At 39.9% G+C, this 19,607-nt stretch overlaps 1 protein-coding gene across 5 annotated transcripts in view; it reads right to left on the bottom strand.

The window, feature by feature from the left end:
- KCNIP4 (potassium voltage-gated channel interacting protein 4) overlaps window positions 1-19,607 on the bottom strand; it is a 1,162,373-nt gene that overhangs the window by 108,110 nt on the left and 1,034,656 nt on the right. For all 5 annotated transcript variants that reach the window (XM_043553534.1, XM_043553504.1, XM_043553525.1 and 2 more), the window contains one exon: window positions 2,783-2,907. In XM_043553534.1, coding sequence (XP_043409469.1) covers window positions 2,783-2,907 — 125 coding nt within the window. The remainder of the gene's footprint in view (window positions 1-2,782; window positions 2,908-19,607) is intronic.

The raw sequence follows: 19,607 nt of genomic DNA, 5'->3' as shown, positions 1-19,607 counted from the left end.
CATTTCTACCAGCTGCTTAGATTTGAGACTCAGTTCAGCAGGTGGTAAGAGAACTAAAAATGCAGGGGTGATTGAGTGGGTAAGACAGAGTGACAGGCTGAGAAATGTTCTCTTACTATTTTTCTTTCCTCCCATTCCCAATTTTTAGTAACAGTCTATGTTGGAGGGTGCCTGGGTGGCTCAGTTGGTTAAGCATGTGACTTCGGCTCAGTGCATGATCTCGCGGTTCACAAGTTTGAGCCCCATATCAGGCTCTGTGCTGCCAGCTCAGAGCCTGGAGCCTGCTTTGGATTCTGTGACTCCCTCTCTCTCTGCCCTTCCCCTGCTCATGCTCTGTCTCTCTCTGTCTCTCAAAAAATAAATAAACTTAAAAAAAATTAAAAATAAATAAAAATAAATAACCCAATTTGTTCCATGGAAATGATTTTTTTATTTTATGCGCTTAAGATAATTGGTGTTCAGGAAACCAAGAGTAGTCGGTTTGCTTTCTCTGATGCTAAGCTGGTTCAGATTGCTGCCATCCTGTAAAACATGAGAGCCACTTCTCTGCTTTCATGCCTCTCTTGATATATTACAGGGTATATTTATTAGAGTTGTACATTTGACTAAGGGAAAATAACCAAAATGTAAAGAACAACTGTGTTTTATTTATCAGAGACATCAATTAATATTTTCTGAGCAAATCTTGGAGTCCTTTGTTGTAAAGGAGTATGTGAATATGCTTTGGGCACATTCAGGTCCAATGGAAATTTCTCATGGGGCAAAATGGGGGGGGACCAGATAACTTGATGAAGAGAGAAGAGAAAAATAGGAAAAGAGGAAGGAAAGGAGAGAAGTGAAATAAAGGAAATAAAGTGAAATAACAAGGAGAAGAGACAAAGGAGGTAGGAAGGAGTGAACACAGGAAAAAGAAATAGAGCAAAGATCAGAAGGGTGGGAAATGGGGAAAGAAAAGGTGTTTGGAAAAGGAGGAGAGGAGAAGAGGAAGAAAAGAGGATAAGTAAGCAAAATCAAAAATAAAAGAGAGCAATAAAAATAAAATAAAAAACAAAAATAAAAGACTGCAGATGTCAGAGCCTGGACAATTTCTGTGAAGTGCCACTTGGAGAAGACCAACCCGCAGAGATGCTGCCTCTGGAGGTTAACGATGGCAGTAATCATGATTTCAATTTGCAACAAACGGGATGAAAGGCAGCCTGACCCCAAATGGAGAGACCTACAGTCACAGCAGTGGAGTGATAACGTAGCAGGGATTCTGAGGGGTTGGATTAAGTTTTCCTTTATTTGACAACCATTCTGTATCTGATTGCTGTGGCCAGTAGTTTTCGCAGCTGCTTTTTGTGTTTGCTCTCTCTGCAAACTGTGCAGCATAGATGTGACTAATAATTCTCTAGCCTCATTTTCAAAGTCACTTTCTCTTTATGCATGTTGATTTACATGTGTCATCTTGAGAGACTGCACATCAAGATTCTTTTAGTGAGAGTCCCGTCTGTGTGGAGCAAGTGCCTACCTCCATGACATCTCCCCCCCTTCCCACTCAACCTACCCCCACAAAAGCCTGGGTGTTAGCAGAGAACCAGGCTTCAGATTAGTAATGGGGATACAGAGATTTAGAATGCCCAGGCAAGGAAAGTAGTGAGGAGCAGAAATGGGGTGGACAGAGACCCCGTGGAGTCAGCGAGATGCTGGAAGTATGTGTGCAGTATGCATGATGGCACCCTATAAAAATATTCTGAAAAGTCGACCAGTGTTACCAATTCCCTGGGGAAATTTTTGTGTAGATACCATAGAAGAGGTGGAGTTTCTCATCTGGTCTGCATGAGGATAGACAGAGGTAGCAACTGAGGTAGTCAGATTGGAAGAGGATGGAATTAGCAGAACTCTTTGGACACTATAGAGTCCACAGGCCATGTAACGGTGCTGTTAGGGGGAAGACTTGAGGAAGCATCAATGTAATTTAATTTGGATCTCAAAGGGTACCTGTAGCTCTATGGTTTATATATGTGTAAGTACATAATACATGTTGGCCTATGTATGCCATTTGATATACAACAATTTGATACTTTTAAGGATGAAATGCTTTCATAAATAAATTCATAAATTCATGATAAGACTTCTCTCCCTATAGACCATGAGCTTGAGAACAGAAGAATATCTTTTCTGACTTTTGAATAACCTACAGTATCTAGGTTAATACTGAACACAACATACCAAGTATTCAATGAGAGTATGTCCCTGATCAATTGTCCAGACCATTCATTGTATCTCACCCTCACCCTCTGGTATGTATGGACTATCACCGCTTTTGAAGATGATTCACTCAGAAAGGAGAATCATGGGTGTACCTGGATCACAAAAAACCAGATGCAGGGATGACCTACAGACACCTGTGGTCTAGAGTCATTGGTAGCATGGTCTTTTAGAAACTTATAGTGACTCTTCTCCAATGCTAGGAATGGTGTTGTTTGATGGGCCTTAATCTATAGTCAAGATTCAAGTCAAACATGAGACTATAGTTCAGTAATGTAGAAATATTTGAAGCTTATTGGAATGATGTAATTATAGCCAAAAAAGAAAAAAAAAAACAACTTCGAATTGAATTAAGAATGTCCACCCACATTGTAGAGCATTCTTGTGCCAAAATGACTCAAAGTCCAAATGGATATTGACAATATTCATATCTAGGAAAGATCTGTTCGAAATGTGCATATGATGGGGCTCTCACAGAAGCATATATTTGCTGAGAATAGTGTGAAAATAAAGTCAAAAAGAAAGTCCTTACATTCTTAAATCCTCTGTAAAGAATCTGGAGCTCCTTCTTGGTAAATTTGCTCTGGGCTTCCAGAAGCTCCAGAGCCTCAGGCCGATGCCGGACGGTGGCCATCTCCAGTTCATCTTCCACGCTGTCTGTGGAGAAGAACCAAAAAGAGTCTGAAGAACAGTCATGGCTCACCAATACGTATACACAACAACACAGGAAAGCAATGAAACATTTACTGGATGTCTGTGATTTTTCCAGAGGAAGGATTCTCATATGGCTAATAGTCTTTACATTTCCCATAACTTACAGAATGAAGCTAAGACAATACCACATAATCTTTCTTCCCCACAAACTCTAATCATTAGGTACTACGAGACTAGCATTTTTATACTACAGTTTGAAAAGTGCACAAAGTCACGAATAACCTTAAAACCAGAAATTTGTGCATATAACAAATACTGGTTATAAAATGGAATTTCAGTTCAATGACAATTAGTTCCACCCTATGTGTCACACAACTATGAGGTGGGACTCTGCAATACTCTCTGAGGATTCCACTGAAATCAAATATTTGGCTTGGGGATACAAATAGTCAGGTCGGGTGCTGAAGTGAATAAAGTAACCAGCCCCCGATTTGACTGGCATAAAACCAGTCTTCATGGATGCTGGATGGACTGGACTGGGGGGGAACTGCTGGCTAGACTGTATTCTGCAGCCAGGGGGGTCTATAGCTAGAAATAAACTCTAAAATATTGAACTTTGCTTTGTGAGTTATATTTACACTATAATTTTTCAAAGATGCTCTTTGATGTAAAAACAATTTTGTGTCCATATAAATTTTGGAAATGCTGTAAATATTAACGTAGTTTGAGACCAAAACAGTGGAAATTAATTTTCCATAGGACCTGCAATAAACAATTCTGGTTAACTTTGTTTAACCCAATTGACCCCAAAGGGTATTTTTCCATTTTCCTTTTCCCCACAAGTCACATCTGGTAACCTCTACATATTTGCCCTAGAGTTATGTAGAACACGAGATGGGAGGTGATGGAATATGTTAGGATCTGGGTGCTCAGGTCTTAAAGTATACCATCCTTGATTAATTTTACCTTCTTTGCAGTGGGGCCCAATGGAGGCCTAATAAATTCTTCCTGCCATAGTCCAATCGACACCTTAGCTAAATAACTCACCAGGGACAGAAGTATCCAGGACCAGCTCTGACACCATGACTTGCTAGCCTCCATTATATTCCTTCCTCTTAGCTATGGATTCCTAACTCAGACAAGTGAGGTTCAGGAGAAGAGCTCCTTTTCATTAGCTCTGCACCCAGGCCACTAGCGCTCCAATTCCAGGTCTCATGTGTCAGTTGGAAATGTCATTGTTGTTAAAAGTCCCACCATTTTGATACTTAATGCTGCCTCTCGCCAACACCTGTACCTACTTCCTGCCCTGTCTCACTAAGTGCAGTGTTGGGGCAGAGCTATCACACAGCAGGGAAAAGTTAGTTTCAGCAGAACTCTAATGTTGGGATGTCCTAATGACTTCCCTCAAGTTTGCAAAAGACCAATAATCGTGATCAAACAAATACTTGGAATGGATGTGTTTGTCAAAATGAGGAAGAGGGGATAAAATCAGACATGTGCTGAATGGATGTGTTTGTCAAAATGAAGAAGAGGGGATAAAATCAGACATGTGCTTTGTACTTTTCATATTATAATAGATTATTTTGGAGCAGTGAGATGGAAAAGCTGCAGAATAGTGACGGATGGATAAGAATAATAAATGGGACATGAAAAGATGGGAAGCCCAAGAATAAACTTGAGCTGACAAGCATAAAATCGATGAGAAAGTAAGCGAGATATGCACCTGAAGGATGTGCAAAGGTCTGAAAGTAGTGGGGAAATGGCAGCTAGGCATTAACAAATTGACCTCAGATTGGGCTTTATGGGGAAAATCAAAAAAGCCCAAGTGGGGCTCCTTCAATTTTCTCCTTCATTCACTGGAACATTTGAGTGGAATGGGTTGATTCTACTCAAGAAGTCCTGAGCTTAGCGAGGAGGTGCTCCCTAAGATTTCTGTTGATCCAATGAATTAGACGGTGTTGTTGTTACTGTAGTTGCAGAATAAACAAGTAAGTAAGTAAATAAATAAATATTGTAATGCAGGAATAAAGGCTGTGGAGCAGACATAATGTAAATAGATAATAGATAGACTCTGCTTTCTTGAAAAATATTCTCACGTAAACTTCCTTTGTGTCATTTACAATATAATTTATATAATTATATTGTGTGTGTGTGCATGTGTGTGTGTGTGTGTGTGTGTGTATACTGATCTAATTCAAATACTACTCCCTCCTCGCAAGCCTTTCCAGATTGCTGCACCATGCAGAACTGGTAGCTCCCTAGGCAGACTTCTCACACCATACGTATTTCTCATGCAGCATTGAAAACATGACATTATGACCTGTTCATGCCTGTCTTATGCATTGCGAGTCCCTTGAAGACAGGGGCAAAGCCTTACAGATCTGTATATCCTCTGGACCCAACAGTCGGATGCCCCATAGTCACTCAAGAATTGTATGGTGAATCAATGAATCAGTAAGCAAATGATGTTACTACTGAAGTTTCTATTCCCCTGGAACCTCTTGAACCTTAGCTGCCCTCTAGAAAATCATTTCTCAAACTGAGGTTTGTGGACCATTGGTAGACCTTAAATGCCTTCTTTGGAATTACTGTGTCCACCACGCATTGTTCTGAGAAACACAGTATAGGCAAAAGCAGGGGCATTTTTAATCATATTTTCAGAGTAGTCGTTTAATCATAGCATAACCTTCTCTAGACCCACTGACCCTTCCACTGGAAAGAAACAAAACAGTGCATTCACTCCTTGGCCTCTGTAACCACACAGCAATCTGAACTGCATCACCAACACAGTGTTTCCCTCCAGCTGTCACAGACTTGCTGATGCTGAGACTGAGACAAAAAACCCAGAGCCGGAGGGTCAGTGTAATTGAATTAAGTGTGTGATAGGATGGGCATCACACGCAGTATTCAAAGCACCACACTTGAAGCAACTGCCTGCGGACTCTTGTTCTCCCAGCTGACTGGTGCCTTACTTCTTAATGACTCTTACCTGCCAAAGGGCTGTTTCTATATCTAGAAGGCTGACAGGCTCTAAAAACATACCTGAAATCATCAGCAATCACCAGCATAAGTTAAAAAAGCAACACCGCCTCACTCCCTCATGGCTGATTCCTGCAGGCAAACTGGAGAGCACAGCATGATTCTGCACAAGACTGTGAAACCTGTGGAACCTTCCAGCCTCCTCACCCTCCTGTGCAGAATCATGCCGTGCTCTCCAGAGTTCACTTTAAGACCATGCATTTGGGAGGATTTTAATACAGTGCTTAACATTTAATTGAGCCTTTGTTATGTGCTAGGAGATGGGCTAGGTGCTCCATTGATATAATTCAAGTCCTCAAAATAACCTCAAATATAATTGTCCATTAAAAACATTTTTTTATACATTTATTTATTTTTGAGAGATGGAGTGAGACAGAGCACAAGCAGGGGAGGGGCAGAGAGAGAAGGAGACATAGAATCCAAAGCAGGCTCCAGGCTCTAAGCAAGCGTTCAGCACAGAGCCCGATGCGGGACTCGAACCCATGAGCCATGAGATCATGACCTGAGCTGAAGTTGGTCACTTAACCTAGGCACCCCGTAATTGTCCACTTTTTTTTACACATATGGTACTCAGTCTTATAGAGGTGAAAAAATGAGTGACCAGATGTCACATAGGAGAAATACAGACACAGGGCTTACACCCAAATCCATGATGTCAAATGTTCTTTCTACTTTGTCATATTCTCTCTCAACACAGAAGTAACAATGATAAAAATAACCTTTTTTTTTTCTCCTCTCCTTTCTGCACTGTCAAATGTCTCAGATAAGTGGTCTAGGTCCACTGGGCCCATTGTCAACCTCCTGCTTTCTCCTTAATCCCAGCATTCTGACTTCTGGCCCCATTGTGGGTTGAATTGTGTCCCTTTAAAATTTGTATGTTGAAGGCTTAACCTCCAATATGGCTGTGTGTACAGATACAGCTTTTAAAAGGTTTTTATTTAATGTTTATTTAAGTTTGAGATAGAGAGTGGGTGTGAGCTAGCAGAGGGACAGAGAGATAGGGAGACAAAATCTGAAGCAGGCTCCCCAACATCAGGGCAAAGTCTGACGTGGGCCTTGAACTCATGAATGGTGAGAGATCATGACCTGAGCCAAAGTCGGATACTCAGCCAACTGAGCCACCCAGGTGCCCCTAGAGATATAGCTTTTAAGGCAGTGTTAACATTAAATGGGGTCATAGGGACCCTGATCCAATGTAACTGGTGTCTTTATAAGAAGAGAGAGAGACACCAGGAATACACACACACACAGGAAAGGCCGTGTGTGAGCACAGCAAGGAAGCAGCCATCTGCAAGCCAGTGGGAGAGGTGTCAGGAGAAACCAACTCTGCAGGCATCTTGATTTTGGACTTGCAGCCTCCAGCACTGTGAGAACATAAGTTTGCTGTTCAAGCCCTCCAGTCAGTGGCGTTCTGTTATGGTAGTCCTAGGAAACGGATACACCCACATATATTCAAATGATCCACAACACTAATAAAAGCGGGTCTTGTTACCCGGAAAGTTTGCTCAGTGAGCACGAGACAGTCGGGAAGCCAATGATATCATCTAATCTTTGCAACACCCTTCAAAAGAGGGATCTGCATCCCTGTTTTATAGATGAGAAAACTATGGTTTGGAAGGTCTAACTTGTTCAAGGTCAAATCACTGGTTAGTCATGAGGCACACAGGTGTCTTTAGCACCTTAAAGTCCAATTTTTTAAGCATTCTGCTGAGATTGTTAATAAAAATCATGACTCTACAGAGAGCTTTTGCTCTGACTGTGTATCATCTCATTTAAATACTGATGAAAATGCTGTGGGAGACCTATTCTTGCCTTTATTTTACAAGGAATAAACTGGGACTTACAGAGCTTAAGTAACTTACTCAGGGTCACATAGCTAGTAAGGGACAGAGCTGGGATTTGATCCCTGGTTTTAAAGATGGCAACAGTTATATATTTTGGTCTAAAATCCTAGCAGAAAAATGTTTCAGGCTGCCAGTGAACCCCCCATACCTCAGGGGAAACCTGTCTGAGCGCCTTCGAGAGATCACCATGGTGGCTGTTGAAACTGTACTGATTTAGAAACAAAGAGAATAGGTGTGGAAGGGATGCTGTCTCAGAGGTGGAAAAACACCGAAAAGTCTGTTTGCTTTGACACATTTGGCTGCCCAGAAATGGAGGTTCAAGAAGGCTGGGTGGTTTGTCCGAGATTAAAACCAGAACCAGGTGGGACCCTGGCCACCTGAATCATGTTCAGGCCTCTGCCAAGATTTAAGTAGGCAGGCATCTTGCTGAGTTGCTAATTCTGTGCTGCTTTTGCATCCCGAGACAAGCTGAATACAAACAGCATTTTAATTCATGAATCTTCTAACAGATTTAATTTTAATCAGACAACTAATTCCCAAACCCAGACATCCTTGAGCTTCCCAGCTGTCTCTTTTTGTTATTTGTTTCCTAGATTTAACTCTCTCAGGGCCAAGGTTGTCCTACATCTGAGTAAATAGTCCCTTCAGGTCGTGACTCAGGTGGGCTGGAAATTGGAATTTACAGAATGAGTTTTAAAAATAGGCGACTTTCTCCTCCTTCTCACAACTTCTCTTACAGTACAGTAGAAGATTACTGCCCGACCTACACTTATGCAAACCTGACTCTACCCGAGATCAAACCATACCCTCCAGAACATAACTACAGAACATCTTGCTTTACAAACAAATATGAGTGTGAGGTCTGCCTCCCTAAAACAGGTTTTTGGAAACAAAGGCTGTAATGCTGATATAAAACCATTTTATGAACAATGTCACTCCATTCGGAAAGTTGGTTTAGAACCCAGGCTGGGCACATAGAGAGGAGACTTGCTTCATCATAGCATGGACACTGGGAGGCTACTGCCTCCTTCTACCTAGGTCCTGCCAGACCACTGGCTACATGAGTCTGACAGTATCTAGTTAGGCACACTAAAGATGCTCAATTAGAAAAAAAAAAAAAAAGGGAAATCAATGAATAAGCCTCCCAAACATAGTAGATGTATCTATAGGAGGTCCATTTCTTAATACAACATGACCCTTCTTTACATAATGTATCCATTTTTTATTATAAAATGAATCATAAATACCATGACTTTTAAATTCTATTTGAGGGGCTCCTGGGTGGCTCAGTCGGTTAAGCATCTGACTTCGGCTCAGGTCACGATCTCACGGTTCATGGGTTCTGACCCCTTGTGGGGCTCTGTGCTGACAGCTCAGAGCCTGGAGCCTGCTTCGTATTCTGTCTCCCTCTCTCTCTCTCTGCCCCTCCCTGACTCCCACTCTGTCTCTTGCTCAAAAATAAATAAACATTAAAAAAAATTATTTTAATTCTATTTGAGCTGAAATTGATTTGGCTAGCCAAAGATTCAGCTGGCTTGACTTATATTGCTTTATCTCATGTATAAAAGTAACCTGTGAGTCTTTATTCCCAATGTTTACCCTTTATTAAATTGGTTTAATTGTGACTTAATCAGTGTGGCAATAAAATCATGATGAGGGTGATCACCTCCTAATGATAATGTTACAAATGATTTACAGAAGCTTGGTTCGGCGGCAGTTATTGGAGGTGGGGGTGATTTTTACTCCAGGTTTTAGATTTATGCTAAATAGTGCTTGAAGATTCTTGACTATTACATGTTGGAAACTATTTGTGAGACCTGCTAGAATAAGGAGAAGATGTTAGCTATTGTTTCGTTAATGTTCACATCTGACCCAGCAGGACAGAGATAAAGCTGTCCATGTGAAGATTTCAAAAGCTATTGCACATGGCACCAATGGAATTTCTTTCCTCTCTTTCTTCCTATTTTGAAACTTTGAACAGGCATTGATAGGATGCCATATACACCAGCGCTCCATTCCTTAACTCCAACCTTCACAGTATCAGAGGGGCCGGCGTTGTACTCAGTTGAGGAAACTGGTTTTCAGGATTAAGGAATTTGCTGAAGTCTGCAGAGCTGGTAAGTGGGGGAGGTGAGATCTGACACAAACCTGTCTTCCTATTTTCCGTTCAATCATTTGACTTCTCCGGATGGGGAGTTCAAACCTGGGACAAGTGCTGTAAGCAACTGTTTAAACCTTGCCAACATTAAATGCTTTATCTCAAAAAAAGGAAGATCTGGGAGCCCTCTCGACTCTTGCTGTGTTCATGACCACACACCTATCCACTCACCCAGAGCTATTTTCAGTTGCACATGCAGAGTACATGAGCAATTAACTCCAAGCTAATGGAGCACAGACCAGGAGTAGAAAGCAATCAATCCACCCAAAACACTGTGGGAGGCCTAGCACATCCCAGACCACCCTGAACAACTAGAATCCCCCCAATTTTTGTTAGTCAGACATGTGTTTATTCAGTTCTGGCCCTGAAAAGGTGTTGGGACCAAGAAAGCCTTTATAATTTGTACTTTATACTATTCAACATTTACATAAATATATATCAGATAGGAAATGAAAAGTATTTCCAAAATGGCCAATTATTTTGAATGTCTTCTGTTAGAGGTGGTTGTGGGCAATGACACTGAAATCTCCGTTCCAGGAGAGCTTGAATCACTCTCCAATTTCATGACCGAATTCAAGCACTTATAAAATATAACTACTCAGAGTTAAATGGCTGGAGATATTTTTCACAGAACTTATGAATGGATTTTCTCCACCTTATTTAGAAACATAAATAATAACTCTTCACACAAGCTTAGATTTTAAAATAGAATCACCTAATTGGAACGCTTGTTATTAGTGTTAACCATATTATTACTGCAGCAAGCCATGCGTGACTCCTTATGATAGGAGATCTGATTTCCTAGATGGTGGGTCTTACTTGCTCTTTGGTAAATGAGCAATGTAAAAATTATATTGCAAGTCATTATACACAGAGAGAAAATCTACAGTAGAAATGCTGGGGTTTGGGAAGAAGGAAACAAGGGATGTGATTGAACTTACACATAAAGATAGACCCAACAGATTGATATTCTAGCCAGGAAAGTCAACAGCTGAGAGGAAATACGATCAAAGAGAAAATTTAAAAAACAGTGAAACATGGAGAGAGATAAAGCCCATGATAGCTCACCAAATTAAAAATGGCCTAAAGAAAAATTTTCTCTTCAAGTTTGACAGACTTTCTCTAGTTTGTCTCTAAAATCAAATAACAATAGCACAGCATTTTTTATAGCGTTTGCTCTGTGTAAGCACTTTACTTATATGAACTCCTAAAATCCCCATCAGCACACTATGGACACTAAATTCTGTTCTACAGATGAAGACACTGGCACAGAGAGACGAGGTAACTTGCCCAAGGTTACATGGCCAGAGCATGAACTCTGGATAGTCCGGTGCAAGGATTCACATAAGTAACTATTGTGTTGTTCCGCCTGCCAGAGAAAAGGAAGGAGAATGATCCTTCACTTATCTGGAAATCACACACCCAACCTAGAATCAGAAAATTAGTAGCAAAGGGGCTCTAGGCAGAAAATAGAGTTACCTTAGAATTGAAGTTCTTTTTTTTTTTTTTTTACTGTTTATTTATTTTGAGAGAGAGAGAGAGAGAGAGAGAGAGAGAGACAGAGAGAGAATGAGCTGGGAGGGGCAGAGAGAGAGAGGGAGAAAATCCCAAGCAGGTTCCACGCTGACAGTGCAGGATCTCAGGAACCGTGAGATCATGACCTGAGGCAAGATATGACCTGAGCCAAAATCAAGAGTCTGCCACTCAACTGAGCCACCTAGCCACCCTCGCATTGAACAGCTTTTGAATCCGGCCCCTTGACTTTGTAAATTTATATTAAAATATAGAGTGTTAGCACTACTGGTTGTATGTCAAAGGCCTTTGGGCACATTGGCAGCAGATCTGGGCCTAGATCCTGCTCTCCTTGACTCCTCATACAGCAATTTGCCACATGCCTGTCACAAGTCCTATCTCATTAAGGATGTCCCCATGCTTATTATAGCCACAATTTGAATACGCTTCTAACTCCACATTGGAAGCAGCTGGGGATAGGAATGAGGAGTGCAAACTAAAAGAAGCCCAGAGTCACAATAATAATACCTAACATTTGACAGCTGGTACTTTGTAGTAAACAAAATTATTTTCAGTTTTATTATTATAGCTAAACCTCACGGTTACCCTATGCACAAATATTGTCACTCTGCTTTTACGGATGAGGGAAATCAGTGTTGGAAGAAATGTTGCAACTTACAAAGGACATAGAAGTTGGAAGCTATAAGTGAGGACTTAAACCCAAGTTTAATGACTCTAAAGTCTAGAAGTGACAGCTGATTGCCTGAGAACAGAGGAGGAAACATAAAGTTGGAAAGGCACATACTATAGTAAGTAATAATAACAGGAAATCAGTCAATGACCAAATTTTGATCTTGGTCATTAGGAAAAGGCTTTATTCTCTTTACTTTTTTTCAGAAGGTAATATACAGGTGATACATTTTTAAAACATTAATTTAAAACCCATTGTAGAAGAATAAACATATGGAAATTTTTGGTATTCATTTGTTTATTTAGGTATAATTGATATATAACATTATACTAGTTTTAGCTATAGAACATAATGACTCAACATTTGCATATTTTGCAAAATGATCACCACAATAAGTCTAGTTAACACTCATTATCAGGTATGAACTAGACAGATAGAAATTTTATTTACGTAAAATATAATGTTCAATTCATAAGATGTTACTGGGTTTGTGTTGCTTTAGTAAGTAAAGAATAAACAGCTGGAGTCTATTACCTAGGGAGTTAAAAAGAGTTTGGGTAAGGTTAGTAATAATAAATTGCTGCATATCTTGCAGCGTATCAGGGGGATGTTTTGGGGCTAATATCAGGGATGCCAGTAACTCTTTGCCACAAAGCATTTATCTGTCATGGTCCTATTTAAAACAGAGCATTAGGAAAACTGAGCAGTGATCTAGGTTATGCTATGTTCCTTTTAGGTTTAAGCTAGTTCTTGGTTTAGAGAAAGGCCAATTGCTTAGTCCACCTGTCATCTGGGCATTTATGTGTGACTAGGATAAGTTAGCAAGACTCTCTGTGCCTTACATCTGCCATACATTCAATAGTATAAAGGTGAGCATAAAATCTAACCTGAGTATAGTGTAGGGGGACCTTGGGCGTTAAATGAGCTTGTACGTGTGACCTGCACATAGTAAACAATCATAGTATTGTTCTTGTTTGTAGAACTACGAATGTTAATGACAGAAACATCTGTTGCCACCCTTCCAATAAAAAGAAAGGTGCCTGGGAGCACGCGTTCTAGCAAATTATTCAGTTGCTCCAATTTCTCTCTCCTGAGTCTATTCATCAATTCTGATCCTGGATGATGTGTTTGACCTCCCCAAACCTCAATTTTAAAATATATAAACTGGGAATAATATTCATATAAATTTCATGAAGTTGTTTTGAGAGACTGTTTGAATTACATACAGTGATCAATAAAGGGAAGCAATTATGATTATTAATAATTATTGCACACTTACTAGTGAAGCATTGTTCTAGAATCTTCAGGAGTGAGGAGTCTGTTATTATACTTCTTGAGTTTGAATCCCTTTGCTGACTTTTGTTAGCTCTGTAACCTTGGGCAAAGTGCTTTAGCCTCTCTATGCCTCAGTTTCTTCATCCATAAAGGAGGACAATAATAGGACTTACTGCAAAGGGCTGTCAAGAGATTGAAATGAAATAATGTGTAGAAAGCATTTAAAATAGACCTTTTAGGGGTGCCTTGTTGGCTCAGTCCGTTAGGCATCTGACTTCGGCTCAGGAGTTTGAGCCCTGCATCGGGCTCTGTGCTGACAGCTCAGAGCCGGGAGCCTGCTTCGGATGCTGTGCCTCCCTCTCTCTCTGCCCCTCCCCTGCTTACACTCTGTCTCCCTCAAAAATAAATAAACATTTTAAAAATTTTTAAAAAATAAATAAAATAGACTTTTTCTTTTTCTTTTTTTTTTAAATTTTTTTTTCAACATTTATTTATTTTTAGGACAGAGAGAGACAGAGCATGAACGGGGGAGGGGCAGAGAGAGAGGGAGACACAGAATGGGAAACAGGCTCCAGGCTCTGAGCCATCAGCCCAGAGCCTGACGCGGGGCTCGAACTCACTGACCGCGAGATCGTGACCTGGCTGAAGTCGGACGCTTAACCGACTGCGCCACCCAGGCGCCCCTAAAATAGACTTTTTATACCCTTTCAGTTTGGTCTTAACAAAGGAATAAGGACCAGTTTTTGGAATGGAATTTGAGACAATAATTTCTTTTTACTGCCTGTCATTTTTCCCCACACACCTTATGACATCATCTCTTGGACACTTTGCTATTCTCTGAATGAAGCCTGCATTGTCAACTTTAATCCTCTAGCTTGCACCATTTCTTTCTACATGGATCTGTCTTTCTTTCTCCTCTTCTCCCTCTATTCTCTTTAAGGATCATCTCAACGTGGATGAGGCTTTCGAGAGCAAAGGCATTCTCAGACTCCCACGCAGCATGCATGGTTGTCTATTTTCAGCTCTGAGTGCTTCAGATCATTGACCTGCTTGGATATCTGTCATTTCTTCTGTGATGTGACCATCTGGAGACAAGAGATCTATCCCGGTTATGTTGTTACCACTAATGTCTAGCATAGTTCTGGATATTAGAGACAATTTGTCCGTTCTTTCATTCATTTAATTATTTATTGAGTGCCTATTATGAGCCAGGTGCACTGTTCAAGGCACTATGGACACTAGAATGACCACCACCACCACCAACAACAACAACAAAATCCTTGCTCATATAGACCTTCCTTCTAATGGAAGAGTCACTAATTGGACATCCAAGTGGAGTTGTCAGCTGACCGGATGGATTATATGGGTCCGGAGTTGAGAATCATGGTCAGGGCTAAAGATGTAAATGTCAGAGTCATCACCATATAAATCATACACAAGACCCTAAAACTCAGTGATATCACTAAGGGAGTAAATGCCAACAACAACAACAAAATAATTCTATCTCCTACTGAATGAAAAATAACTAAAGATTAAATATAATAATACATACAAAGGATTTGCATAGCATAAGGTGCATCATAGGAGTCTACATGCATGCTTTCTGTTATTATGATGATGATTTTGCCACTCATCCTTCTAACATCTGTTCACCTAAAGTGTTCATTAATTTTTCACTGTCACTGAGATAAATTAAATGTGATTTTATTACTTCCAGGAACACTCACTGGAGAAGGTCTACCGTCGAGCAGATTCAGAGAACACTACAATGTACCATGGAATTGTTTTTTCTACCCAAAGGCTCAAACTCTTTGCTGAAAGGTGAATAAGTTCCTCTGCCTACTTAGCCCCAGAACTTGTCTTATTGTTCTTTTTTTTTTTCTGGAAGCATGGAAGCGAAGACGGACCAATGCTCGTGTAAAGTACTTCTGCCTATCACACTTGCTGCTCTATATCCACTGGCAGAAGGCAATTCGTAAGTAAGAAAGTTAAACTTTAACCTGCAATCTAAGCAGCCAACATAGCAATGCTTTGTATTTTATAGACCTGGTGGAGTGTAAAATTGAGTCTGAAGTGTTAGGCTCCCATTTCACTTTTTAAACGAAACAGGCAGAAACTGGCATTGACTGTATTCATGTTCAGCCCAAATGTTACTTCTTAGGTCAACGCTAATGGAAAATAGGTATTTATAACTCCTATTAGAAAGTGCATGAGTGACCAATCCTAAAATTATTAATAAAAGAAAAAATAGAGAAGGCTTTTGGTTGTCTAAGCTTCTATGTAACTTCTTATAAATAGTTATAACTCTACCCCTTTGGCCCACATTAACAGTAAGAAAATAGTAGAAAAATCCAGTGGGAAGCAACAGACTTAATCATATAAGTAACCTGGAAAGAAAAGATACACCAGTTAAAAATAAAGCTTGTTTCAAGAATGGTTTTTGTTCTTCAGACACTTTAAGCCAATTTGTAGAAAATAAAATCATCATCTTAACCCATTTTTGTGACCTTCTCTGTTCCTCATCTTGCTTAATGCCCCCAATTATCCTTTTGGTAGAATCACTTTGCCCCTTTCCTGTCTTACCTCAGTGGTACCAACTATTTCCCAGTGTGTCCATCTGTATCTCCACCATGTGTCCCACCTCTATCCTCTCCCTTCCACTACTAATTTTAGTAATTTTTCTTTGAGTATAGTAGACACATTGTGTCACATTAGTTTCAGGTGTACAACACAGTGATTTGACAAGTTTATACATGATGCTCTGCTCCCCACAAGTGTAGCTACCATCTGTCACCATACATCGCTATTAAAACACCATTGACTATATTCCCTATGCTGTGCCTTTTACTCCTGTGACTTATTTATTCCATAATTTCATAAGTGGAAGCCTGTGTCTCCCAACCCCCTTAAGCTATTTTGCCCATCCTCTCCCCTTTCACTCTGGCAACCATCAGTTCTCCAAATTCACAAGTCTGATTCTGTTTGCTTGCTTAAAGTGTTTATTTAAATTCTGGTTAGTTAACATAAGTGTAATACTAGTTTCTCCTGTTCCTGGAAGTATTGCTTTTCAAATAGTGCTCCATAAATGTATGCCATGTTGACAGGAAATCCAGTAAACCAGCTGTCCTGGGACTCCTGTCTCTTTCTTATATGAAGAGTCATTCATGGTAAATGAAGATTCTTGGTAAATATATGATTGACCAGGAAAAAGAATGCTCATCTTTCTATTTGTTACTAAATACCTTATGTGACTTTGGATAAGCCACTTTATCTCTCCATTTTTTAGTTTGCAACATGGAGAGTATAACCTTGTGATCTGTCATTCTCCAAGGAGTTTTATGAAGATGAAATGATATAATCAGGATACAGAATTTTAGAAACTATTAAAGACCATAAAAAATACAGGGGCAGGGGTTCCTGGGTGGCTCCGTCGGTTAAGTGTCCAACTTCTGCTCGGTTCAAGTCATGATCTCACAGCTCATGGGTTCGAGCCCCATGTTGGTCTGTGTGCTGACAGCTCAGAGCCTGGAGCCTACTTCAGATTCTCTCTCTCTCTCTCTCTCTCTCTCTCCACACCTCCCCCACTCACACTCTGTCTCTCTCTCCCTCTCAAAAATAAGTAAATATTAAAAATATAAAGAAAAAAGGGACAAATGTTCAGATTAGTAAAACACATAGTTTACAGCAAGTAAATGAGTGCCAACTGGTATGAAATCTGGGTTACGTGGAGTTTCTAAGTTTTCCCACTTCCTGCTTCTCATTGGTGGTGAAATTCCATGAAAGGAGGAAATTTTATGTTACCTTTGAAGCATCCACCATTTGTCACAGCCAGGAATAAAAGATGCCATCTCATTGGCTCCTGCAATGCTAGACCTGGAAGGAGACTTGAGGCACAGTCTGTGCTTCTCCTTTGTAGATGGTGAGACTAAGGTCCAGAGAGCGGAAAGAACTCATTCAAGGGGCTACCACCATTTCTCTGGACAATCTGGGGTGCACAAGGCTTAACTTATGTTGGAGCAGATAAGTGGAAAAAAAAAAACCTCTAAAGCCAATCAAAACATTGAACATAACTAGAGAACTGGTAAAGTACAGACTCTGGAGCTCAACTTCTGGGTCAACCTTTTCCCCCACCCCCACACCACTTACTGATAATGTGATTCTCAGCCTTCATTTTCCTACTCTGTAAAATGGGACTAATAAAGGGAGTCTGTCTTACAGGACTATTTTAAGTTACAATGAGTTAAACAGTGCAAAGCGCTTAGAACTGTACCAACCCCATAGTAAGTACTAGATGCTTGTTAAATAAATAAAAATAACATCTGAGTATTTGAACATAACATTTTTAAGGCTCATACATAAAACAAAATTAAAGGACCTTGCTTTCTCCTTGCAACTTAAGTTTACAAAACTTCATGAGTTATACTTTTGTTCCTCCAAAAATTTTCCCGACTATATGTCCAGAGTTTTTACTTAAAGTCACTAAAGAATTAACATGAGGTTAATTAATCATGAGGAAGTTACACATTAAAAAAAAAAATCCTGGAGGTTACTGTTGTATTTTTAATTGGCAGCATGTTAGCAGTTTAAGTCACTTTTTGAAAACAAATTCTCCAACAGCCAAGTGTTGATGCTTTTTCTGCCAAGAGAGACATCTAAAACTTTCCATGATCATCAATATGCCACCAGGCAAAACAAAACACACTGAAATGTTGTGCTGTCTTTGATACCAAAATCTGAAGTAAAAGTTAGGAAATTATGTTTTGCAATTATACAAGGTAATATGCTGATTATGGCTTCTGGGTTATGAGTAGTCTAGCCCCCAAATTATTTTGTTGCATCCACTCTCCTGTGTTCAAACCAACAACAAAAGCCACTGGAATGAAGCTTTCATTTAGTGAATCAGTCATTTTGATTGAATGGGGGTGCCCAGATTTACCGGGAAGATATTATGAAATGAACTTAAAAACATGTATATAAATATAAATACATAAAATCAAGTGCTTAATATTTTATCTTTGCATTGGTTCCTGATTATTGTCTAGTAAGTAATCTTTTGGTCACCATAATGTCCTTTGAATAAATAGGGAAAATGATTACTTTACAAAAACAAAACTGGGGCATAGAGAGACAAAGAAAATTACCCAGAGTTATCTGATAAGGAGATACAGAGATATAGTCAAAGACTTGACAGCATTTTTTTTTTTTTAAGAAAAAAAGTATTTGTGCTCACCCAGAGTATAGGAGCTAGGGATTTCTTGATACTAAGCTGTTCATGAAATAGCTAGTTGAAGTCCTTAAACCTAAAATTGTCTACTGAATACCAGCAGATTTTATCAGCCATCTGTCAGCCTATCATGGAATTGGGAACAAAACTTCTAAGAAGAACAGCATGACTGAGAATTGATACTGGTCCTGTAGATCACCAATCCATGGCTTCCAAGATACATAGAGTCTGGAAAATCTCTATTTGGCCTCTGGAGCCACTCTCTATCCTTCTGCATGCTCTCCTAGGTCTGGGAGACTGGCCTCTATGGATATTATCTCAACTTCTCACCCTCTGGCCAAAGGGAAGCACAAACAGGAGATCAGAGAGGAGGAATCCCTCTGGGATCCCTCGTTGGTGGAGATTGAGCTATAGTGGCTGCTTTCTTCTTCCAAGGGCCAGAATCCCTATTGTGAAACCCTCTCTGCTTGTTATAGCTGTAGCTATGGCTTTCTTCCTCTCTGGTAACAATCAGTACAGAAATGATGACTTCACTCCTACTAGACTTGGGTGTTTCACCAGCCTCGTTGGGTCAATTCCTGCCCGTAACTTTGCAAATAATCCCTTCATTAAATTCCCTTTGATGGCCCTATTAAAGTGTGCCTTATGTTTCCTGCCTGGACTCTGATTCTAAATCACAGAATTTCAGTGTTGGAAAGTACTGGACCTGAGTCAAATCTCTCCTCTTAGATTTCTTTAATAGCTCTGTTATTTTGAGAAAATTCTTCTTTTATATAGATCTCAGTTTTCTCATATATAAAATAGGCTATACTCCTTGTAATAGGCTATTGTTGCTGTTGCTATTGTTATAATAAATACTTAAAACATATAAAATAAGACGAACTTTTGCTTAGACAGAAATTCCCCTTCACTCTCTCCTTGAATTTTTTCCGGAAGAGTTCTTCTATTGCTATGACAGTC

This window comes from Prionailurus bengalensis, chromosome B1 (genome assembly GCF_016509475.1).
Source record: "Prionailurus bengalensis isolate Pbe53 chromosome B1, Fcat_Pben_1.1_paternal_pri, whole genome shotgun sequence".
NCBI lineage: Eukaryota > Metazoa > Chordata > Mammalia > Carnivora > Felidae > Prionailurus > Prionailurus bengalensis.
This window is presented reverse-complemented; position numbering and strand designations above follow the sequence as displayed.